Source organism: Gouania willdenowi, chromosome 22 (genome assembly GCF_900634775.1).
Source record: "Gouania willdenowi chromosome 22, fGouWil2.1, whole genome shotgun sequence".
NCBI classification, from domain to species: Eukaryota; Metazoa; Chordata; class Actinopteri; order Blenniiformes; family Gobiesocidae; genus Gouania; species Gouania willdenowi.
In genome coordinates, this window is record NC_041065.1 from 29465924 (window position 1) to 29486579 (window position 20656).

At 37.8% G+C, this 20656-nt stretch overlaps 1 protein-coding gene across 1 annotated transcript in view; it reads right to left on the reverse strand.

Moving 5' to 3' along the window:
- The window catches only part of impg1b (interphotoreceptor matrix proteoglycan 1b), a 36508-nt gene extending 19959 nt beyond the window's left edge, over nucleotides 1-16549 (reverse strand). Inside the window, 10 exon segments of the mRNA XM_028437186.1 lie at nucleotides 2240-2653; nucleotides 2731-2912; nucleotides 3072-3130; nucleotides 3539-3688; nucleotides 3808-3854; nucleotides 3929-3969; nucleotides 5123-5151; nucleotides 5301-5467; nucleotides 6866-7081; nucleotides 16347-16549. Of these exon segments, the coding sequence (XP_028292987.1) occupies nucleotides 2240-2653; nucleotides 2731-2912; nucleotides 3072-3130; nucleotides 3539-3688; nucleotides 3808-3854; nucleotides 3929-3969; nucleotides 5123-5151; nucleotides 5301-5467; nucleotides 6866-7081; nucleotides 16347-16413 (1372 nt within the window). The 5' untranslated portion in view covers nucleotides 16414-16549.
- Nucleotides 16550-20656: the final 4107 nt, after the last annotated feature.

Consider the following 20656-nt stretch of genomic DNA (forward strand, 5'->3'; position numbering starts at 1 on the left):
AAGCGGTGTGTCGTGTCAGCAGGAATCCCTAATATGTGCACACCAATTTACCAAATGTCTAATATGGCCACTTCAATTTCTATGACGGATACAAGCTTTGTAAAAACCCACTTCATTATCAGCACTGTGTTCTGGGACGGTTTATTGCTTTGTCATAGTGGGAAGTTTTATATCTGCATGTCAAAATACACTTATTATGCAATAAAAAAACCAACCTATTAAATCACAATTTAACCAAATATCTCTCTTTGCAGAAAGACAGAGATTTGAATCCAAGGACTTTTTGTAATTTTTTTTATTATTTGAAAAGCGGTTTTCATTGAGCTGCCTCCTTAATGTCCATTAAGGGTGTAAGAAAAACTTGATTCAGCATTACATATCACAATTATTCACTATGCGATTATCTTATTGAGTCAAAAAACGTCCAAATTGATTTTTTTTTAACCTGAAATATGCATAGCATGTAAACACCCGGTCACTAGGTGTCAGTGAACCACATCTGACCTACGTCACTCCTCAATGCATTTTTTAGCTTGGAAGATACTTGAGAGAATTTACAAACTTAACGGAATCAGAATCTGAGCAAAAGATAAACTTTTTTGAAAAATGGAATTTGACAGTTTGATAAACATACCACTTGTTTTTGATATTTAAGCCTGAATTACAGTTAGTTACCATTTACTTGTTTTCACGTTTCAAGTTTTTTTTTAATAAACTGACCATTTTGTACTTGAAATTTCTAATTATTGATGTTGTGATATATCGCGATGTATATCGTTTTGTTTAGTATCATGATGTATGTCGTACCGTGAGATGCAAACCATGAGTTGTATTGTATCGTCAGATTCATGGCAATGTACAACCCTAACGTCTATACAGTATAAGTATTAAAACTTTCCCTAAACAAGTAGGAGGGCAACCAGTCACCACCACAACTGCTTGAAACACCTTTTTTAAAATCTGGACACACCTTGAAGTTGTCTCCAACTCCTATAGACTTCACGTGGACTACAACTTTCTCAAGTCAGCAACATCAAGGTGTGTATTTCTCAGTCAAAGTGTTTTCCTTCTCCAGTAATACTACTGGTTAATGTAAAGATGATAATTATCAAGAGTTTTGAATAAACTTCATTTTAAACACTTTGTCGACTTGGTCCGATTCTCAAAAAGAATTGCTGGAACTAGCGTTCAGTCGCAAATTGGGGTAAAAGCAGGAAACATGTTGGTTTTAGACAATGTTGATGTGCTGATTCAGAATATCTATGTTCCCAAACTGAATTTCAAGTCCTTCATGCTCAAATTCACAGTTTAAAACTGCTTATGGACATGGTTAGCTTAGAGATGATTTTATGCTTGTGCCCAACATCTGTGCAGAACCTTGCAATGCAAATGTCGGAAAACTCAGCAACAATGTACAGCACTATGGTGAGTGATACAAGTGAACAACTTGTCTGCATGAACACAAATGAATGCTTTCATTCACAAGTATTGCTACTATCATCAACCATTATCTTTGTACAATATGTTGCATTACGGGAGTATGTTTTGACTGTTGTGTAATGTAACAGACCTTAAGGACATCAGCACTACAGGTTCACTTCCTACCTCACCAATCATTTCCAATATATCTCCATGAACAAATGCACAACCCACACCCTCCCAGAAACCCATGGAGTCCCTCAAGGCTCTGTGCTTGGTCACCTCTTTATTCTTTACATCCTACCCCTTGGAAACATCATTCGCTGCCATGGACTCGAATTTCACTTACGCCAATGACACTCAATTCTACCTTATTATCTTTGCACAATACATTGCATTGGGGGGTTACGTGCTCTGTAGAATTTTTTTTGTAATGTAATGTAACGGATTTTAAGAACATCCCAAATTGATTTGACTAAAATTTCCCCAAATAAACCGACATTATCACACTCTGAATATCACCTGTTTGTAAAAAGCTAAAGATTGGCCAAAATCTGCAATTTTGGCAGCAATTTTAATTTTCAATTTAAGACGTTAAGGGCTCAAGTTAATTCAATTCAACTTATATAGCACAAAAGTACAACAATAGTCATCTCAAAGTGCAAGTTGCACCTTAGGAACATTGATATCGTGAATCAGTATACCCAAATGGACCAAAGAAGCTTGGTTCCCCACTTTTACCCCCAAATGCTCCTAACGTTCACCTTTTTGAGAATCAGTCCTATAGTCTAATGCAGTAGTAATGAAAACGTGGCCTTACCGTGTTTGACCTGTTCCCCAGATTCTGCTTCGTCCCCATCACCAGGCTCAGTATCTGGTATATCCTCCACTTCTGGTTCTGCTTCATCTTCGTGCACTGTGATCAAATCCAGTTTCTTATCCACTGATGTTTTGAAGTCACTTTGCTCCTCAGCAGCAACGTCTATGGGTTGTTCCTCTACCGGTTCCATTAAAATGGCCGTTTCAGGCTGGACAGTAGGAATGAAAGGCACAAAGGTGTGTGTTTCTGGTTCGAGGGTAGATGCCACTGCAGAGTTTTCCACCACTGCCAAAGTGGGATTAAAGCTATCAGTTGCTGGGATGTATTCTGCATTTGGCAGTGGGACGTCGTCTCCCGACAGCCCAGGTTCGGTAGGATATATGCCAAGTGCGGCAACTGGATAAACAGTATTGACTGAGAAAAAGCAAAAAAAGAGTTGAATTTATTACTTTTGGGCTTTTGTGTCATGGTCGTAATTGTGTTTTTCTCACTAGCGTCAAAGCTGAGACTCTGAATATCCAGCGGTAGAGATGGCTCCTGTTTTAGAGCTGTTTTGATGATGTGCTTCAGTTTGGGTGCGTGTGTGTCCGCCACCTCCGAGCCCTCAGGGTCATCATTGAGCTCCGTTTGTCCGTTAAAGACCACAGCATAGCGCACGGACACGTCTTCGGTTCTGGTCAACATTAAAAAATCACGTGAGAAACAATTGTTAATGCAGGCGTCAAGGAGGAAATGTCCAAACTGTCAAGTGATTTGCTTTTAAAAGACAATTACAGAGCTAAAAAAAAAAAAAAAAAACATGTTAAACTTTGAACAGAATATTCCAACCCACCGGAATCCCAGAATGCGAATTTCTTTGAATCCTGGAACTTTTTTGAAGACATGAAGCATCTAAAGAAAGAAAAGCACAGACAGGAAATACAAATATATATATAAACCATGTCCTCGTGGCCAGAGATCATCTATGTGATTGGATCTTACTATTCCAGGCTAAGAGTCATTTACAAGTCTTATGGTAATTCCATTAGGTGTGACTTCAAAGGTGTTAAAACAAACAGAGTGAGTGTTATAGCCAACAATGGAATATGCAATAATACCAAGAATTATGGAGCACAGCCAAAATGAGTAATTCAATAAAAAGTCAAAAGAGGATTAGTTTGAGAAGAAATGACAACAGAATAAGTTGTAGAAAGTCAGGGATAAATGGTTCTCAGCAAGGTTGTTTCCAAAATATACAAATAATAATTACTATAGGGGCTTTCTGTTTCGGTAAATATGTCTGAAGTATGTGTGGCCAACCTTCTCTGTGAGCTCTTGTGTGATATCTTCATATTGTTGAGTCCCAGAACCTCTGATCAGTTCGCCAAACGTCGGATCCACGATGCTGACTCGGAATTCAACAATGTACTCCTCGTAGTTCTCTTTGATCATGTTGGGATCTTCTTTGATCTAACAAACAAAGAATTAGTGGAAGTGGCAATAAGATCATGTTCAAAGCTCAGGAGCTAAACATTACTTTGATGATACAGTTGTTTTACTACATGTGGTGGTGGTTAGTGGTAACTTACCACATCAGCCTGTGTCGGTAGTGAAATAACGGACGCCGTCCAAATGCCTGAGATGAAAAAGGAACTGAATTGAAATATTTGTTTCTAAAAAAAAAAAAACTTTAAATACACTTACACTTACAATCAAGGCCTGGCTCTGGCTCTGGGGTTACAGTGGATATTCTGAAAATAGGAACAACATGGAAAAAGGTATTCCTTGATATTATGTAGGTATTATTATACAGTAAATTCATGGTGAGTTTTACTCAAAAATAGACCAGCTTTCCAGTCTTTTATGTCCCGTATACCCCCTTTGCATTTTTGTCAAATCATGTGTACCCCCTCTTCATATTAGAGAGTACCCTCTCCAAAATTTCATATGCTTTTTTCATTTGTGGAACAGCGGACTCTCCTAAACCCCTAACATTTGTTCCCTAAGGTTTAATCAACAAATTCAAAACAATGAGTGGAATTTTGATTTTTTTTTTTTTTTTTTAATTTCCCGATTTATTATTAAATTAATTAAATCTTTTCGAGTACCCCATGCAAAGTGTTGCTATACCCCTGTTTGGGAAACACTGCTGTAGGCCATGGAAGATTCCTTTACATTTTGGAGGGAATCAGGATTAAGATACTGATTCTGGATCAGTTTGAAAAATCAAAAAATCACCATCTCTCATCATTGACGAAATTTCAAAAATGAATATCTCAGTTTTGTAATTGACCCATCTTTCTGAAATTTGACTCGGTTATGTCAGGTTGGTTTCTCTATTAGCCCAAGCAGTTTAATCTTAATATTCTAGATATTTCATTGCAATTTTTATTGATTTGTTTTTAAACGGGGGTGCCCATACATTTGGACCTACTTCATATCTCTGTTGGTAATTGGCCGATCTTTTTGCAATTCGTCGGGTTGGTTCCTCAATAATGGATCTGATCTGGATTGTGTTTTTTGGAAAAAATTAACGTGCCCATACATTTGGACCTACTGTATGATTACTAAAGGGGATATACATTTCTTCCAAGCCTGAATGATCATGGTACTATGACCAGTATCATTGATCCAGATAACAGTCAATATCTGGCAAAGAAGAGGTAGAGGTTTGTGTTCTCTGAGTGCTCTTGTTTTGTAATTATTCTTTCTACTGCATTCAAGCTTTTTGTTTACCCTGTCTCAGGGTTTATTCTCCTGCTTTTTTTTTTTCATGTTGTTTTCTCTTCAAACCAAAATTACTTCACTTTGCTGTGCAGCCTGCAATCATCATCCTTTCTTAGAAGAACCAAACACAAACATCTTCATTTGAATACAAATTTGAGTCATATTTTTTGTACCTACCCTTCTATTTCAGCTTGCTCAGCAACTCTCTACAAAAAAAAAAAAACAAGAGAAATGTTTCAAAATTACAGACCGTACTAGTCCAAAAAATAATCATGAAATTTTAGAGGGAATGAAAACACACACCACCACCACCACACTCTGATGAATTAAATTAAAATAATTGTGCTACACTCACTTTGGCCACCATGTCCAGATGCTCCTGGGAGCTGCTGAAGTTCTTGGCCAGATCGTCCATACAAAGGTTTTGATTTTGGCAGATGTAAACCCAGGCTCCATACTCTTCTGCATTTGGGACTCTATCGAAGAAGATCCGAAATGCTTCCCAGATAGCTTCTTGACAAACTGAAGATGAAATTGCATCAAAAACAGCATACAAATAAGTGAAAATCTGAGACGAGAACAGAAAAAATTAAGCAGTTCAACAACAGCTTAAACATGTTGCAGCTTGGCAAACAATATCCAGAAAAGAAGAGACAAAAGAGCAAAAAACTAATCAAAAAGTGAAAAAGAATAGTTGACTATAACCTTTACTTTATAATGCGTTCTGTCAGAAAACCGAAAAAGCAGCTGAGCGTTATATTTTTTTCTCAATGATAAAATTATGATCACAGAGGGCCGGTTGCTGCGTGCTTTATCTGCCTCAGAGTGAAATAAATGCCACGTTGTCGAAATGCTTGAAGCCGATGGGAAATTTGTTGCCTGACAAAGTCATTTTTGGAGTGTTGTGATTACCTCGAGTACACTAAATCATTCTGGCTCATTTGGAAATCTTGCACTGCAGCAGCTGTTTTCTAAACAATATGTTTCACAAACTAATGGCAGCAGTCAGATGCGAGCAATCTCAGCATCCCAAAACTCACATAAACCATTTATTTTCATTCTTTTTTTTCCCCAATCAAAGATGTTTTCAAATCAATTATGAGGTTCTATCTCTCTGTGGTCTGTGAACGTGCAGCCTTTGAATGTGAAAGTTTGCTTTAAAAACAAAAAAAAAAACTTCAAAGGAACTTAACATTTTCATGTTTTTTTTTTTTTTTTTTACAAATCATTTTACTTGGTTTGAAATTAAAAAAAATAGCTAATTTTTGTATAATTTACAAATAATTTTAGAAGACAAAGTTGACGATGTTTTGTCTATACACAGTGTAATTTATTTTAAATATCAAGACAAACCAATGCAATTCTGCGACAACAATTGAAAAAAAAAATACAAACCATTTTAAAAATTTGAATAATACACCATAATACAATATAACACCTACAGGTATAGTGCACATGTTCTGAGGAAACAACAACAATGGTGCAAAATCCAAAAGCAATGCAAAACAGTGCAAATAAAAGTTAAAATAAAATATAAAAGTTTCAGTGCAAGGAAATTTCTACTTTCCCGTTTGGTTTTACTAGTCAGTAACAAAATTCTGAAAACCAACAAAGAACACAATGTGCAAACAACAGAGTAGAATTATATAGAATAGAACAAGAGTAAAAATAAAAATAAATATGCATAAATATTTGCAGAAAGATCAGCAGGTATAATTACAGATTTTTTATGTTAATATTTAATGAAGAGAAGTGATGGTAAAGGGTGTGTTTCACGTTTATTATATTATACCTATTTTTGTGGGGGAGGTGTAAATTACCTATTCAATAGCTAAGGATATTCCTAACAAACACATAGAAATAAATGATGTCCTACTCATGCACATTGGAAGCTAAAGTGGAACGTCTTCTATCCTTTACCTCTGAGTTTATAATAGACTCGATGGCTGCTGATAACCGCCTTCACCGTCTCCTGAGGACACACTTTGACCCCGGAGGAAAGCAACGCTGACCTCTTCGTCCGTGGCCGGTCCAGCTCTCCTCTGTAATTAGTTGCGTGTCTGATGATTCGAGAAGCTTCTAGAAAGTGTCGGTACTTTACATCCCTGAGTCCTGGCAGGCCGTGGTCGTGAAAATCTGTAAAAAGGGTCACACAAAAAAAAAACTTTGAAGACAGTATTGAACCTTTATTACAACTAATTACCCTGAACGGTTAAACATCTAAAGATTAAACATGTTTACTACTATATGAAAAAAAAAAAATCTACGCAAGGTATTATTCTATAAGAACCGTAAGAAAAAGGAAAAACACACATAGTCCAAAAAACCTAAAAGTTATAATTGCAATTATCACTCATTATGTATGTTTGTAGCATTCGTACTCAATAAAAAAAAAAAAAAAAAATTTTTGCCATGTTTGCATGTCGACAAAGGTTAATATATATATAGTGCAATCCTTCTGCGACAATTATGCATGTTTTGTTATTGCAAAAATAAACATTGATTGTTTTGCTTTTGTTTTACAATGAGCAGAAATACAACTATCTAAATTAAAAAGGACGTATTGTCCATTTTGAGAGAAAACTAATAATATAAGTCGGATCAAACTCTTTTTGCATCCGTGTTAAGATAGAAAAAAAAAATGTTCCAGCGTTAAGTACTTGGCTAACTATGGTTAACATGGAACATTCCAGCTTCAAAGATTGTAGCTCACAGGTGAACACTGCATGCTTTCTAGTTCTGCTAGTTTTTCTGCAATGCAGGTTCGACTGACGATTTTCAGCACTTTTCCTTTTCCTTTCCACTCCGTTATCATCAACCGACAAAAAGCCAATAAAGGACATTACATTGTTACCACAAAAGAGGTAACGGAGTGGAAAGACCTTCATCATTCAACCCCATGTTAAACAAAAATTAGGAGGAATTCAGCACTGCTGCTATGCTATTCATAAAGCACAGCTAACATGGAAAATTAAGTGAGGTACTGCAACCTTTCAACATCCCAAATGTGCCCCAAATGAAAAATGTGCCCACAAACCCCTCTGGAAAGGATCTATCGCAGCTCTTGACAGAGACAAGTTGGGCCCCACCAGTGGGACCTAAACCCATAATCCCTGCACTGGGAGGCAGCGATGCACACCAGTGTGCCACAGAGTGACCCCCCCATTGATAATTTATGATAGGATTATCACGAGGTCATCATAAAATGTCTCTCATGCAGTGAATCTTTATGATTAAAGACTCTTGGACTCCTAAGAAACATATCGGTGATTCCAGTGCAGAGTTATGGGGTTTAGTTCTTGTTGGTGACCCCTCAACTTGTCTATCCATGTGCTGGCTTTATTATCAACTACAGCATAGCATAAGTTCCTGTTCAGTATAAGTATAGTATATAGTATAGTAAGTTTTCAGTGAAATGGTCCCAAACTTTTAAGGCTTTAGGTTGGTTCTTTTTCTGTTGCTCAATTCTTCTTCACAATATAAATGGTGGTGACACTGCGCCCAGCAGTTGATGTTATGGTACTACAGCAAAACTGAAGCTGATTTTATCATTCATTTACTACATTAAACGACGCATCGATGCAAATTTTTGGAGTCACAATTATCAACTGTGTTTCTAACAATTATTGTATATGTTACACACATTGTGGTTGGTGCAAATTTCGACACAACCTTTATATTTAATTCTAATTTTTCTTTCTGCCTTCAAGCAGGTCTTTTTTACATCTTGGAACTCGCTTGATGCACCTGCCGGAAGATTACCGTTTGAAATCTCACAAATTATCCAATGTTTCTATCATTGTCACTCCAAGATGCCAACAACACATCCCAGCCATGAATTCCAATGCACACACTGCATCTCCTGCTGCATCCTTACATTTCTGCAGAAGTAACCCTAAATTACCAGGGCACCCGCCTCTGTAATGCCATTAGCCACTCTACTTAGGAATCACGCAGCAAACTACCATTAGAGAGCATTTAATTAGACAGATCCTTAATCTGCCAAGGTGCATCAGCCCTGCTGCTTAACAGGTGTTTGTTTTGCAACTGTTAATGACACTTATGAATGGAAAAGAAACACATTTGGGGACTGTGTGCCAGCAAAATCATTCAACAAAACTTTAGCTGATTACAGGGACCGCTGCCAATTTGTCTTTGGACGCCACTTAGTATTGCCAACAGTGGAAGTAGAGCTGGTAAATTTGCACTGGGCATCACAGAAAGGCATGGTATGCAGATTACTGCTGAATTAGGAAGTGCGTGTACACCAAACTAAAGCGATTAAAACATGAAAACACTCAAGCAGCAACACCGTGTTGTTCATTTCCAATGATTACATCAAAGAGGTGCAGATTGAACAATTCAGGATTGTTTAGAAATGCTGCGCTGGTGAGGAATGTATGAATGACATCAGCTAATCATCTACAACCACAAGGAACCAGGGTTGGGGTCAATTACATTTTTCAGTTACAATTACATCTTCATTTATCTATGTTCAATTACAATTCAATTACGTTGACTGGCATTTTTTCCAATCATAATTGTGTTTTATCCTCTGAAAGTCAATTACATTCTCAAAGTTCATTAGCAATTAATCACAGTTACTGAGCCTGAAATAAATAACCTGATAAAAGTTAGCATCTCTTATAACGGGTCCTAAAACAGCTTTAAAATACAATAAAACAAATATATACCATCTAATCTATTGATTAACTTGTTGGCTTCCTAATCAATGAAAATATAGGTTTTAATATTTTTGTAGAACTGTAACAAAGTTCCCCAGTTTTGCGTTAAATTATAATCCACAGTTTGTACAGATATTTCATGGCAATTACTATTACAAAGTAAATTATCTGAACTCAATTACAATTACCCCATAATTGTTATCAATTATCAATTACCCAATTCCAATTATAACTGACCACAACCCTGCAAGGAACAAGCTTTAATGTTGAGAAATCTGTGATGGCAGGTGGCAAACCTCGGGGGCATTCTTTAAGACTATAAGCCTGGATTGATGATCCCCAAAACTGGACATAAGTAGCAAACTGTGTCTCCTCAGGATTAATAATTTACAGCAAAACAACAGATACAAACAGGCCCAAATAATGTGAGGACAGCTATTGTGGCCATACCAGTCTGTCATTGCCCGATCCCGTTAGATCTCAGAAGCAAAGCAGGTCTGAGCCTGGTTAGTAGCTGGATGGAGACCACTGAGAATTCCAGGTGGCACAGTGGGGGACAGTCACCTCAGTGGTGTCTGTCATGGTGTCCTTGGGCAAGGCACTTCGCCCACAATGCCTAGTATGAATGTAGTGTGTGAGTGAGTGTTGGTGGTGGTCGGAGGGACCGACGGCGTACTATGGCAGCCTCACTTCCGTCAGTCTTCCCCCATGGCAGCTGTGGCTACAATAGTAGCTTACCACCACTAAGTGTGGAGTGAAAGAATAATACCTTAATTCTGTAAAGCGCTTTGAGTGTCTATGATAAAGCGCTATATAAAATCCAATGCATTATTATTATTATTGATAAAGCAGACATAACAGGATAGTTCACTGTTGGGAAATTGGGCGACAGCCTACAATGTTGCTATAAGTGTTTCACAGCCTGATATACATAAACAGCTTGGAGAGTGTGAAGCGCGGGCATGCTGTCAGATGTAAACAAGTGCATTAGCATTGCCTGCAGGGGTAAGGTAAGGTCTCCCTGCTTCAATACATCAGCTTTTATAGAGAGTCTCCTTATCAGTCCCTCAGCAGAGCTGGATAATGTCATTCAGGCATGTGTGTGTGAGAGCAGGCTAACATAGCAAATATGCAGGATACTGTAAGTGCAGTTTAAAAATGGTTGACATAAAATTTAAAATGCAAAGTGAATAGAGGTTAAAAATACAATTTGTGAAGTCAAGTTGATGGAGAATTGTTTAAAGAGATGTTTTGTAAGTTTCATCAGTATTTACTTGTATTTCTGTGGTGGAACCAATGGCATCAGGTATTGGTACGATAGCATTGTGCTCAAGACTGTAGGGGGACAAGGAGTGATAAGAATTATGTTAATCCAGTGACCGAAGGGTTGGGGGTTCAAATCCCGCTCTAACCGAGTCATTGTCATTGTGTCCTTGGGCAAGGCACTTTACCCACATTGCCTTGTATGAGTGAGTATGAATTGTGACATGTATGTTGGTGGTGGTCAGAGGGGCCGTAGTGGCGAAATGGCAGCCACGCCTCTGGCTACATTGTAGCTTACCACTGGTGTGACTGGCGTGAATGAATAATGGTTTCTGTAACACGCTCTGAGTCTCGTCGAAGAAAGCGCTTTACAAATCGAAGCCATTATTATTATTACTCAACGGCCCCATGATGCATTGCGAGTGGAATGTAAAAACGTCCTGGGACCAGATTCAAGCTAAAAATCAAACACCCCCTTTTCAAAACAAAAGCATCTTCCTGTCTTCCCTTTATGAGTTTTATGGATCAAATGAGTGTTGATATTCTACTTGGTCACTTTCTCAACCAAAATGCTCTCAGAATTTTCAACGATGGAGAATCAGAGATATTTAACCTCACTGTGCTTCAAGTTTTTGTCAGAAACTTGGAAGTATACTTCAGTGGGAACGGTCATCACCCTAATCATACATACAGTATATTAGACAGTATATACTCCTTAAGTCTTAAGTGTATAGTGCATTAGTGTGTCATTTCAAACACAACCCATAATTTGCCCGAGACCAGAATGCGCCGAGTTTAAGACAAGACGAAGAGTTTTTCGAGTCAAGACCAAGACCAAGACAAACCGAGACTGAGACAAGGCCGAGCAAAAACTCTTTTGAGTCTGAGACAAAACCAAAACCAAATGTTTTCAAGGCCAATTTCAAATACTCCAACAATAAAAGTTAAAACAGAGTCAGGACGTTACATGCTAACTTCGTTAGCATGTAACATACATGTAATGTTGGAGCATCTTAAAAATTCTCTCTACAATCAGCCATCAAGGTATTTATTTCACACCTTTATTTCTGAGTCTCTTTATCCAAGTCCATGCATACTGTACATACATATCTGAATAATATTGTTTAGATATGTGCATTTGGTTTAGTTAATGCTTACTTCTACACCCCGACAGTTCTTTGAATTCTTTGCGTGGCGCACTCTACTTTTTCCTCTTTCCGCTGTCGTCTGTCGCATCAGAGTTTTGAGTGCTTGGGTGAAAATGTGGTTTTTAAGATTCTCTGTCTGCTACTTCAGAACAACCTCCTGCTTCATTCGAATCAACTGATTTCAAGGAATTCAATAGCGAGCAGCTGAGGCTGAATGGGGGTAATCATCTATCGGTTTATGTTGTTCTCCCTACTTCAGTGGATATAGTGTTTTAAGCCAGGTTTCAGAGTTTATCTTTTTATTTTTGCTTCGCCCAAAGTTACACTCTGAATATCACATTTAGATTGTTTTTTTTTTGGATTTTCATTGAAATAGTTTCTATTGAGAGGCAAGGTTTTATTAAAGGCCTTTCTGCGTACCTACTGATCAATAGTTCATTGTAGAGAAAAACGCATCTGTCTCACAAAAAGTAGTTCTTAAAAGTTTTTTGAATTCCTGGTGGTGGGGAAAGCCTGTAACCTTTCTTAGAGTTTGCATGTTCTCCTCAGTCTCCAAGTCGCCTGTAGTCAGAGTTGGGGTCAATTACATTTTTCAATTACAATTCTGTTTTCAATTATCAATGTTCAATTACACCTCAATTATGATTTTGGTGACCGGATTGTTTTCCAAATACGATGAAAAATGCAATTATTATTTTCACTCTGAAAGTCAATTACCTTCTCAATTACTAAGGTTTGAATTGAATTAATCAATAATTACTTTGCCTTTTTTTTTTTTTTTTTTTAAATAACCACATCACCTTCCTCTTGTGTTAGCTTTCTGTTAGCATCTCTTATGATAATTGGTCAGTTTTGACCCAGGTCTTAAATCAACTGGATAATACACTAAAAAATATTATCCATCATCCAATTTGTTTCTCATCTCTTGGTTACCTTGTTAGGCTTCCTAATCAATGAAAATATTGGTATCAATATTTCTGACATGGGCGTCTGAGCCTTTTTTCTGTCTGTATACCCCTAGATTTCAATTGTAACATGGTTCTCCAGGTTTGTTTAATGAAAATGTAATTGACAGTTTCTATGGAGTTTTTATGCCAATTACAAAGCCAATTAGCTCAACTCAGTCACAATTCAATTACGATTACAACAGCAACAGATTTTTTCAATTATGTCATATTTGTAATTATTAATCACGTGATTGCAATCATAACTGACCCCAACCCTGTCTGTAGTCGTAAATAGGTGAGTGAATGGTTGCCTGTGCACCAGCAGGCCCTCGCTACCCCGTGGGAAAAAAAAGCTGGTACTAAAGATGAATGAATTGTTGCATTGCTTGAAGGAAAGCGAGCAGCGTTGGCGGTTTTGCTTCACTGTTTTACAAATCCCAGCTTTGTTCCCGCGGCACTGTTTTGTCACTGAAAACTGATTTAATTTAATTGATTTAATTTTTTTTACAGTTTCACATATTCGTTTTATATGCAGTGTGACTGAAAGTAGCTGATGGCTGTGTGAAAATTATCATATTTTGTTAAAGGCTGCAACAGTTTGATGTGGCCAAGTTTGTTTTGTCTTTGTTTTTAGCAACTTGGACTTAAATAATTAATAATACTTGACAGCAAAAAACACTGGTGCAGATCCGAACTCACATTTGGGGACATCTGTATCAAGGGAATTAAACTATTTATGACCAAACTTTATTTTCTGTGTAGCTAATCAGCAGTTTTTCCTATGTATCTTGCATATTCCTTCCTCGTACCATAAGAATCATGCCTTCCTATCGTTTTTGACATTATTTATGTCAGCATCATCCCTGATCCATTTTCTCTTTTAATTGAAACAAAAATTCCAGGGATGGCAACAGGAAAATCTATTGTTAGCTATAATGTGTGTGGTTGTATTGAAGAATGGGGTTGATGGGGGCTGAGAGCTTTTCAGTGATTTACAACCTATTTAGAGTGATATTATTGGATCAGAAAAACAAAAGACATTGACTTAAAATAAGCCAAAAATATTCAATTGAAAGTGAATTTGCTATTTTTTTAATTATCTTTGGCTGCTGTTTTCTTATTCAATGCTATACACGGATTCTCATAATCTGCACTATTTACAGTTTGTACTATGTTTAAAGCATCTTCCTCTTTTCAACAAGTTCTGTCAACTTCTGTTCTGCCTTCCTCTTTAATTCCTTCTTGTGTTTGTCAAACATCCACAGGAAGAACAGGAATCAAGTCATTAAAATATTGTGATGCCGGTGAATCCAGCCTTGGTGTTGTTCTGTGTTGCCATGTCTGGGTTTCCCGTGTGTGTTTCCCGTGTGTGTTTGCCGTCCTGGGTTGAAGTATGTGATTGTGACGTTTCCTTTTGTTGTGTCCTCACTCTCGCGTGAGTTCGTGGCGGGCGGGAGTAGAACGAGATTTAGATAAGTGTTGGCGGGAGGAGAAGTTAGTTCATGTCTGACAGTGTGGATGGTGTGTGTAACAACACTGTACGATTGTCCTGCTCTATAACCAGCAATTAAAAGCGACTTCTGACAAGACTTCAGCAATCCTTATTTCACGGCTCATCCACACTACAGTATTCACAAAAAGCTTTCCCAGCCACATTTTATTTCTTTAGAAATTGTCTAATCCAATTGTGAAATTGTCTTTACCCGGTTTTTACTTTTATGCATTCTTGCCGGGGGGGTGAAAGAAAAAACAGAATTCAATATATAGATCATCTCAAGATTCGCGCCAACCACAATGTGTGTAACATATACAATACTGCAAAAATAATTAGTAACACATTTGATAATGTTGACTACAAAAATTTGCGTTGATGTGTTATTTAATGAGTAATTTTTGCTGTAATACCACACATGCTTCACATTTATATTGTGAAGAAGAATTGCTCAACAGAAGAAGAACCAACGTAAAGTCTCAAAAATTTGGGGCCGTTTCACTGAAAACTTAAACTACTCACCTGAGGTAGAACTAACACCTGCGTAGCTGGGCTTGTGTAAGTCATCTGGGTAGTACGCTAAATGGGCGGGGCATGTTCCCCCCCCCTCCCGCCGGACACTACTGCGCAGACTCTGGCTCCAAATGACGTCAAATTTGCAAGATGGAAGCATCCCTAAGCTCCGTATTTTGGCTTCAAGAACAATGAGTGGAAACAGCTACAATGCACGCCCACTGATCCAAAAGATCTGTTAACAGACCCATTAAGTTTCCTAGTGTTCGCAAGAAAGATGATGCAAGATTGATTTGACATAAGATAATTTTGATAGTACTTAATGCGCCACCGAAAAATTTCTTAACGGATTTAGACAATTCTTAGAAATGATCAATTTGAAATAAAATCGGCAGAAATCTGCTGTTTTGGGGGGAAATTACCATCTATGTAAATTATAAAGCTAAGCCTGTTCAATGATGCCATTATTTACCTTGTTTAATGTTCTCCCACAACCCCTGGTTGGCACTCACTGCCCCAATAGAAGCTCCATTAGTATTAAATACTGACTCAATCACTTCCCACAGATCTTAAAAACACACACGGGCATTCACACAGTGTTGCTTTACAGCATTTTCCAGCAAACAAGTCCTTTTCACAGACTTTCAGGAAATGAGACATTTAAACCACCGCCTTTCAGCTATCCCAGTTGGCCCATGGGTGGCTGGATTTTCAATCAAAACATGAACGTTACTGTCAGGTGTCGCACCAAAACACAGGCGGGGGATTTATGAGATCCCTGAGCTTGAAGCCTGACTTGCACATGCACAGACATGCAAGACTGTGCAAAGAGGAGGGGAAGGTAGCAATGCATCCGGCTCTAATGCCCGCCGCGGCAGCAGAAAGGCCTCGGAACACAGCTACAAGCCAGAAAAGATTAGCGTCCCGCCTCACGGGGAACAGAATGGCTTTTGTTTCCATCAAGATAATGAGCTCACCCAGGCATATCGCATTGAACGAGCCAAGTAGTGCCGATGCAAAAGTTAGCTAGCACCAGTAAAGCATTTATTTTGTGGGAAACATCTTTAAAATGTCTTTGCTCCTAAAATCACAATGAATATTCTTGACTGTGATTTGGTCATTTCTGATGCGCATAAAAGTAAGATAAACTGACATTTTGTAGTTTTTGAAAGAAAATATCAGTACTAACGAACAATTCAGAAATGAACAAACCTTGTATTGATCGTTTCTGTGTAACATAGTTTAGCTGATTGCATTAGTGCACGTTGATCAGCTTACAAAGACTATTCTACTGGAATATGGACCAATGGTAATAATACAAAATGCTGAAAAAACAAAGAACATTATTCTTACCTTTGATTTGACTTGCTTGGAGGGTAAACAAACACAAAGTGAAATATAGTCCCAACTTCAAAATCATGATGTTTAACTTTATGTGATTTTTAAGAATAAATGGAACATTTGTAGAGAGCCTCTTGCTGACAATAATCCAAATCCAGAATGTTTATCTAAAGTCCATCAGCAGACTGCAGACAGATCTTCTTCATCAGCTCCTAGAAACACTCCCAGAAGAGAGGTGACACACTTTTCTACTACTTTTGATCTCCAGTTTTTCCCAGCAGGGCTTTTGCAGGGCTCCGGGTTGTTTTTGGATCCTGCGGCGACATCAGATTTGTCCACATGAATGGGTGAGCGATGGGAGGGAGGCGAGGGGGAGAGAATTTTGGCTGCAGAGCATCATTTCTACACTGTCAGTGTAACAACAGTGACGAGGTTAAAAAAGCAGGCTCTGTTTTCAATTTAATCTCTTTACCTTCTTCTTGCAGCTTGTAATCCCCCAGCGGCCACGTGGCTTCATCCTGTTAGTCACCTTCTGGACCTTCATCTGTCAGCTGAACAAAGTTGGGCAGCTCACACCAGATAACTGCACTTCTTATTGTCACTTTGGTGAAGTCAATGACACACAGCCTCTGTGTGTGTGTGTAGACTATTCAATACTTCGTCTTTTCTCACTCAGCCACTTCACTGCTTCTTACTTCTAGGTGTTGTATTAAATCCTTGCATCTGAAGTCAATAATCTCGGGTGTGAAGAGAGGTTTTTCCTCCCTGCAGTGCACAGAGCTATTAGTCAAGCAATGTGCTTTTGTCTCGCACCAATCGTCTGCATTTAAAACCACTTTATTTACCTTTAGGACAAAACTCTGTAGACTTCTAGCTCTGAATATATAGGCTAGTGACAGCACAGCAACTTGGCAGTTTTTGGATCCTCATTGTGAACTTGGAAAGTCCAACAGAGACTTGTTGCTTAATTCTTCCACCTGCACCAATTAAAGAATGAATCACCTTTTGCGTCATTGTTATTTTATTTTATGACTAGATATTTCTTTAAAAAGTACTGACAAACTTTTTGGTTGACCTCTTTTTGGGGCTGCATTAATGCAAGTTCAGTGTCCGCTTATTTAGAATAATGCAGATGTGTGTGGGATAGACATTTTAAATTAGGATAGGACAATAACAATAATAACCAATAATGTATATAGATGTGTGGACCCTAAAAATTCAACAACAAAAATCGCCATGTCAAAGTGACATATATATAAACTAGATTGTGAAGAGAGGGAGTGAATGTGTGCTGACAAGAGTGACAGAGCTATTCTTTTTTGGAATCAAACATTTCTACATTATGTCCCAACGTAAGCTATTCTGAGGCTCTAGACCTGCCTGTGTGTACCGGTCTTTATTTCAAAAAGTCATGGTCTTGTCTTGGTCTCGGTGCATTCAGGTCTCAGGAAGTCTTGGTTTTGTGTTCAAAATGGCACACAAACTGTCTACTATATACTATGTATGTAGTATGATTAGGATGATGACAACCAATAGTTCCCACTGAAGTATGCTTCCAAGTTTCCCAAGCTGCATTTCAAAATTCCACAATATCTCTGTTCATTCTCCACCTTTAAAAGTTCTGGAAGCATTTTAAGCCAGAAAGTGACCAAGTAGAATATGAACATGTGGTTGTTTGATCCATAAAACTCACGTTTCGAAGACCTGCCATTGTGCTACTGACCAAACTTCAGGTTCATTTCAAAACAAGCACTTTTTTACAAGCCTGCAGTTACGTGCTTCTCTTCTGTGCGTATTCTCCGGTCCAGGCTACTGACACGCCCACCGTGCATAAATCAACCAAAAGCGCGGCATGAAGCAAAATAGACTTGTATTGAAGAGGAGTTACTGCGCATGTACAACTTTTAATGAGAGATGATGGTTAAAGATTAGTGCGCCCTAAGGTGGAAACACGTAACCACTCAGACACAGAAAACGAAACAACTTTACTCATCATCATTATCTGTATAACATTTATTCTGATTCTCTAAATACAGATACACATTTGTTTTGTAGTATTTTTAATGTCTTTTCTTATGTCTTACTCAAACTTAACGGTGAGTGGTGGGGCGGTGCCCTAGCGCCCTGTATTGGCCAGCCGCTACTGATTTAAGCCCCTTTCGCACGGGATAAGTATTATCTGGGGACTCCATGTATTAAATAAATGACCCCTAAACGTCTGCTTTGTATGTGGCGTATTCGCACAGGATAACCAAAGCCTGAGATTATGCTGAAATCTACGAACATCTACTGGATATGATGTCAACGCGCTGTGTATTGCGTAATATTTGCTCACATTGTTTTCAGCATGGCGGCACTAAGAAGAAAAGTAGGCACTGGATGCGAGAAGAAAGTTTTTCATTTGCCAAAAGTAAATAAACACGCATCCCGGAAACAAAACAACACGCATTTCTGTCCAAACCACAGAAATGCCTATTCGCATTGGATTAGTATTATCACAGGACCTCGAAGTTCAGCAAGATATAGCAGGTAATTTGCGGGGGAATTTTTACTTTACAAATTACTGACATGGCCGATTCGCACGGGATTAACATCAAAGACATTGTCCGCTATTATTACAAATCAAATGTGGTTCCTGGGTAAAACTAGTCCCATGCAAATAGGGTTTAAGACTACAGTAGAAAACTACTCCAAACACTGATAAGCCCACAGCAACCCAGGACGCCCCTCCCTGATCCAACTCCTGAACAATTATAATCAGATCAACAAATTGGAACTGAGTCAAGTTTGCCAGAAATGTTAGTGTGTCAGATCATAAAAGGAAACAAGTCAGATAAAAGTGCAAAGGTAAATAACATTTATGGGATTGGACAAACAAGGTGAGCAGGGCTGGTACATGACCATGTCTTCCCTTTTTCCCCTCACTTGATAATTATTGAATTTTTTTTTTTACATTATTACCCAATATAAACAAAACTATGTTGGCCTCTACCGGGGTTTGATCAGGCAAGCTTTGACCTTCTCGCATTGGCTGATGACTTGAATCATTGTCCAATTAGAGAGGTCAGTTTGAATTATGCAGCAAAGGGAAAGTGGTGCTTGCCATCTGCCAGAGAGGGTTATTTCATTAGGGACGGAGTGAGGGTGTCAATGTCGGCAGAACCAGGCACGGCAAAAACCAGCTCTGACCATTCCATGTGTATGTGGATGATGTGCTGCTGTCATCACGTTGGCATCATGGTGGTTTATGAGCCATCCTTTCTATTGTTGGTGGCGTATTTATGCACTACTTATTCAGTTAAGTACACATAATGTGCATTTTAGATTTTTATATTTCTTTTGTAAACCGAGATACTGAGTATGGCTTGAATGGATGACTGGACATTTAATTAGGCTGAAAATTCTATTTTGTTTCTGATGATTAGGATTTTTTTTTAATAACCAACCATTTCTACATGCCTGTAATGATGATTTTTAAAGGTCACATTTAAACAAATACATACATCACCCATTCCAGTTTACTACTTTTACAAAACAGGCAACACCCAAGACACGTTGCCAGTTCATAAAGAGCAAAAAGGAAAATAAATGTATTACGAGTATAAACAAAAGTGTAGAGTACCAATATATCCTACTCAAGTTTTATTGAAATTGTACACAAGTACAAGTAAATCATACATAAAAGACTCAAGTACGAGTACAAAGTAGCTCAATTAAATACTCAATAAAAGTTACTAGTTACTTTGGTAATAAATCTTTCCACGATTCCCTTGCATACAGTAAACATCTCATGTATAAACTTAAAAAGGTAGAGACTAAATCTTGCACAATATCATCTGTATAAAATAAAAGGTTTGTCAAAATGTGCAATTATTTTTGCTTTAAATAACTCACCACCAATTAATTTATTTCAAAAATAATAAAAAAAACTATCAGGCTTCAAGTATGGTTACATTTATAAACTCTAAGAAAACAGAAAATAACCAGCATTCAATGCTGTTTTGGCGTTGTGCATTTCTTCTAATCTGATTGGTCGGCCATGACGTGATGCATTTGCTTGTTGTCTGGTCATTTAATTTTTTTTACAATTTTCCATTGATCATTTTAGAACAAAAAAACAAAAATATACCCAGTAACGGTTGGGTGTAGAAATGTAATGAATTACTTTACTTCTTTTAAAACGTACAAGTAAAATGACTGATTTAGAAAGAAACTGAAGTACCCATTAAAGCAACTAAATTATAGTAAAGTGAATACTTGTAATCCATTACTTTCACCTGTGCAAGTAAGTTTAAATATAGATCTCTGGTTTTTTTTTTTTT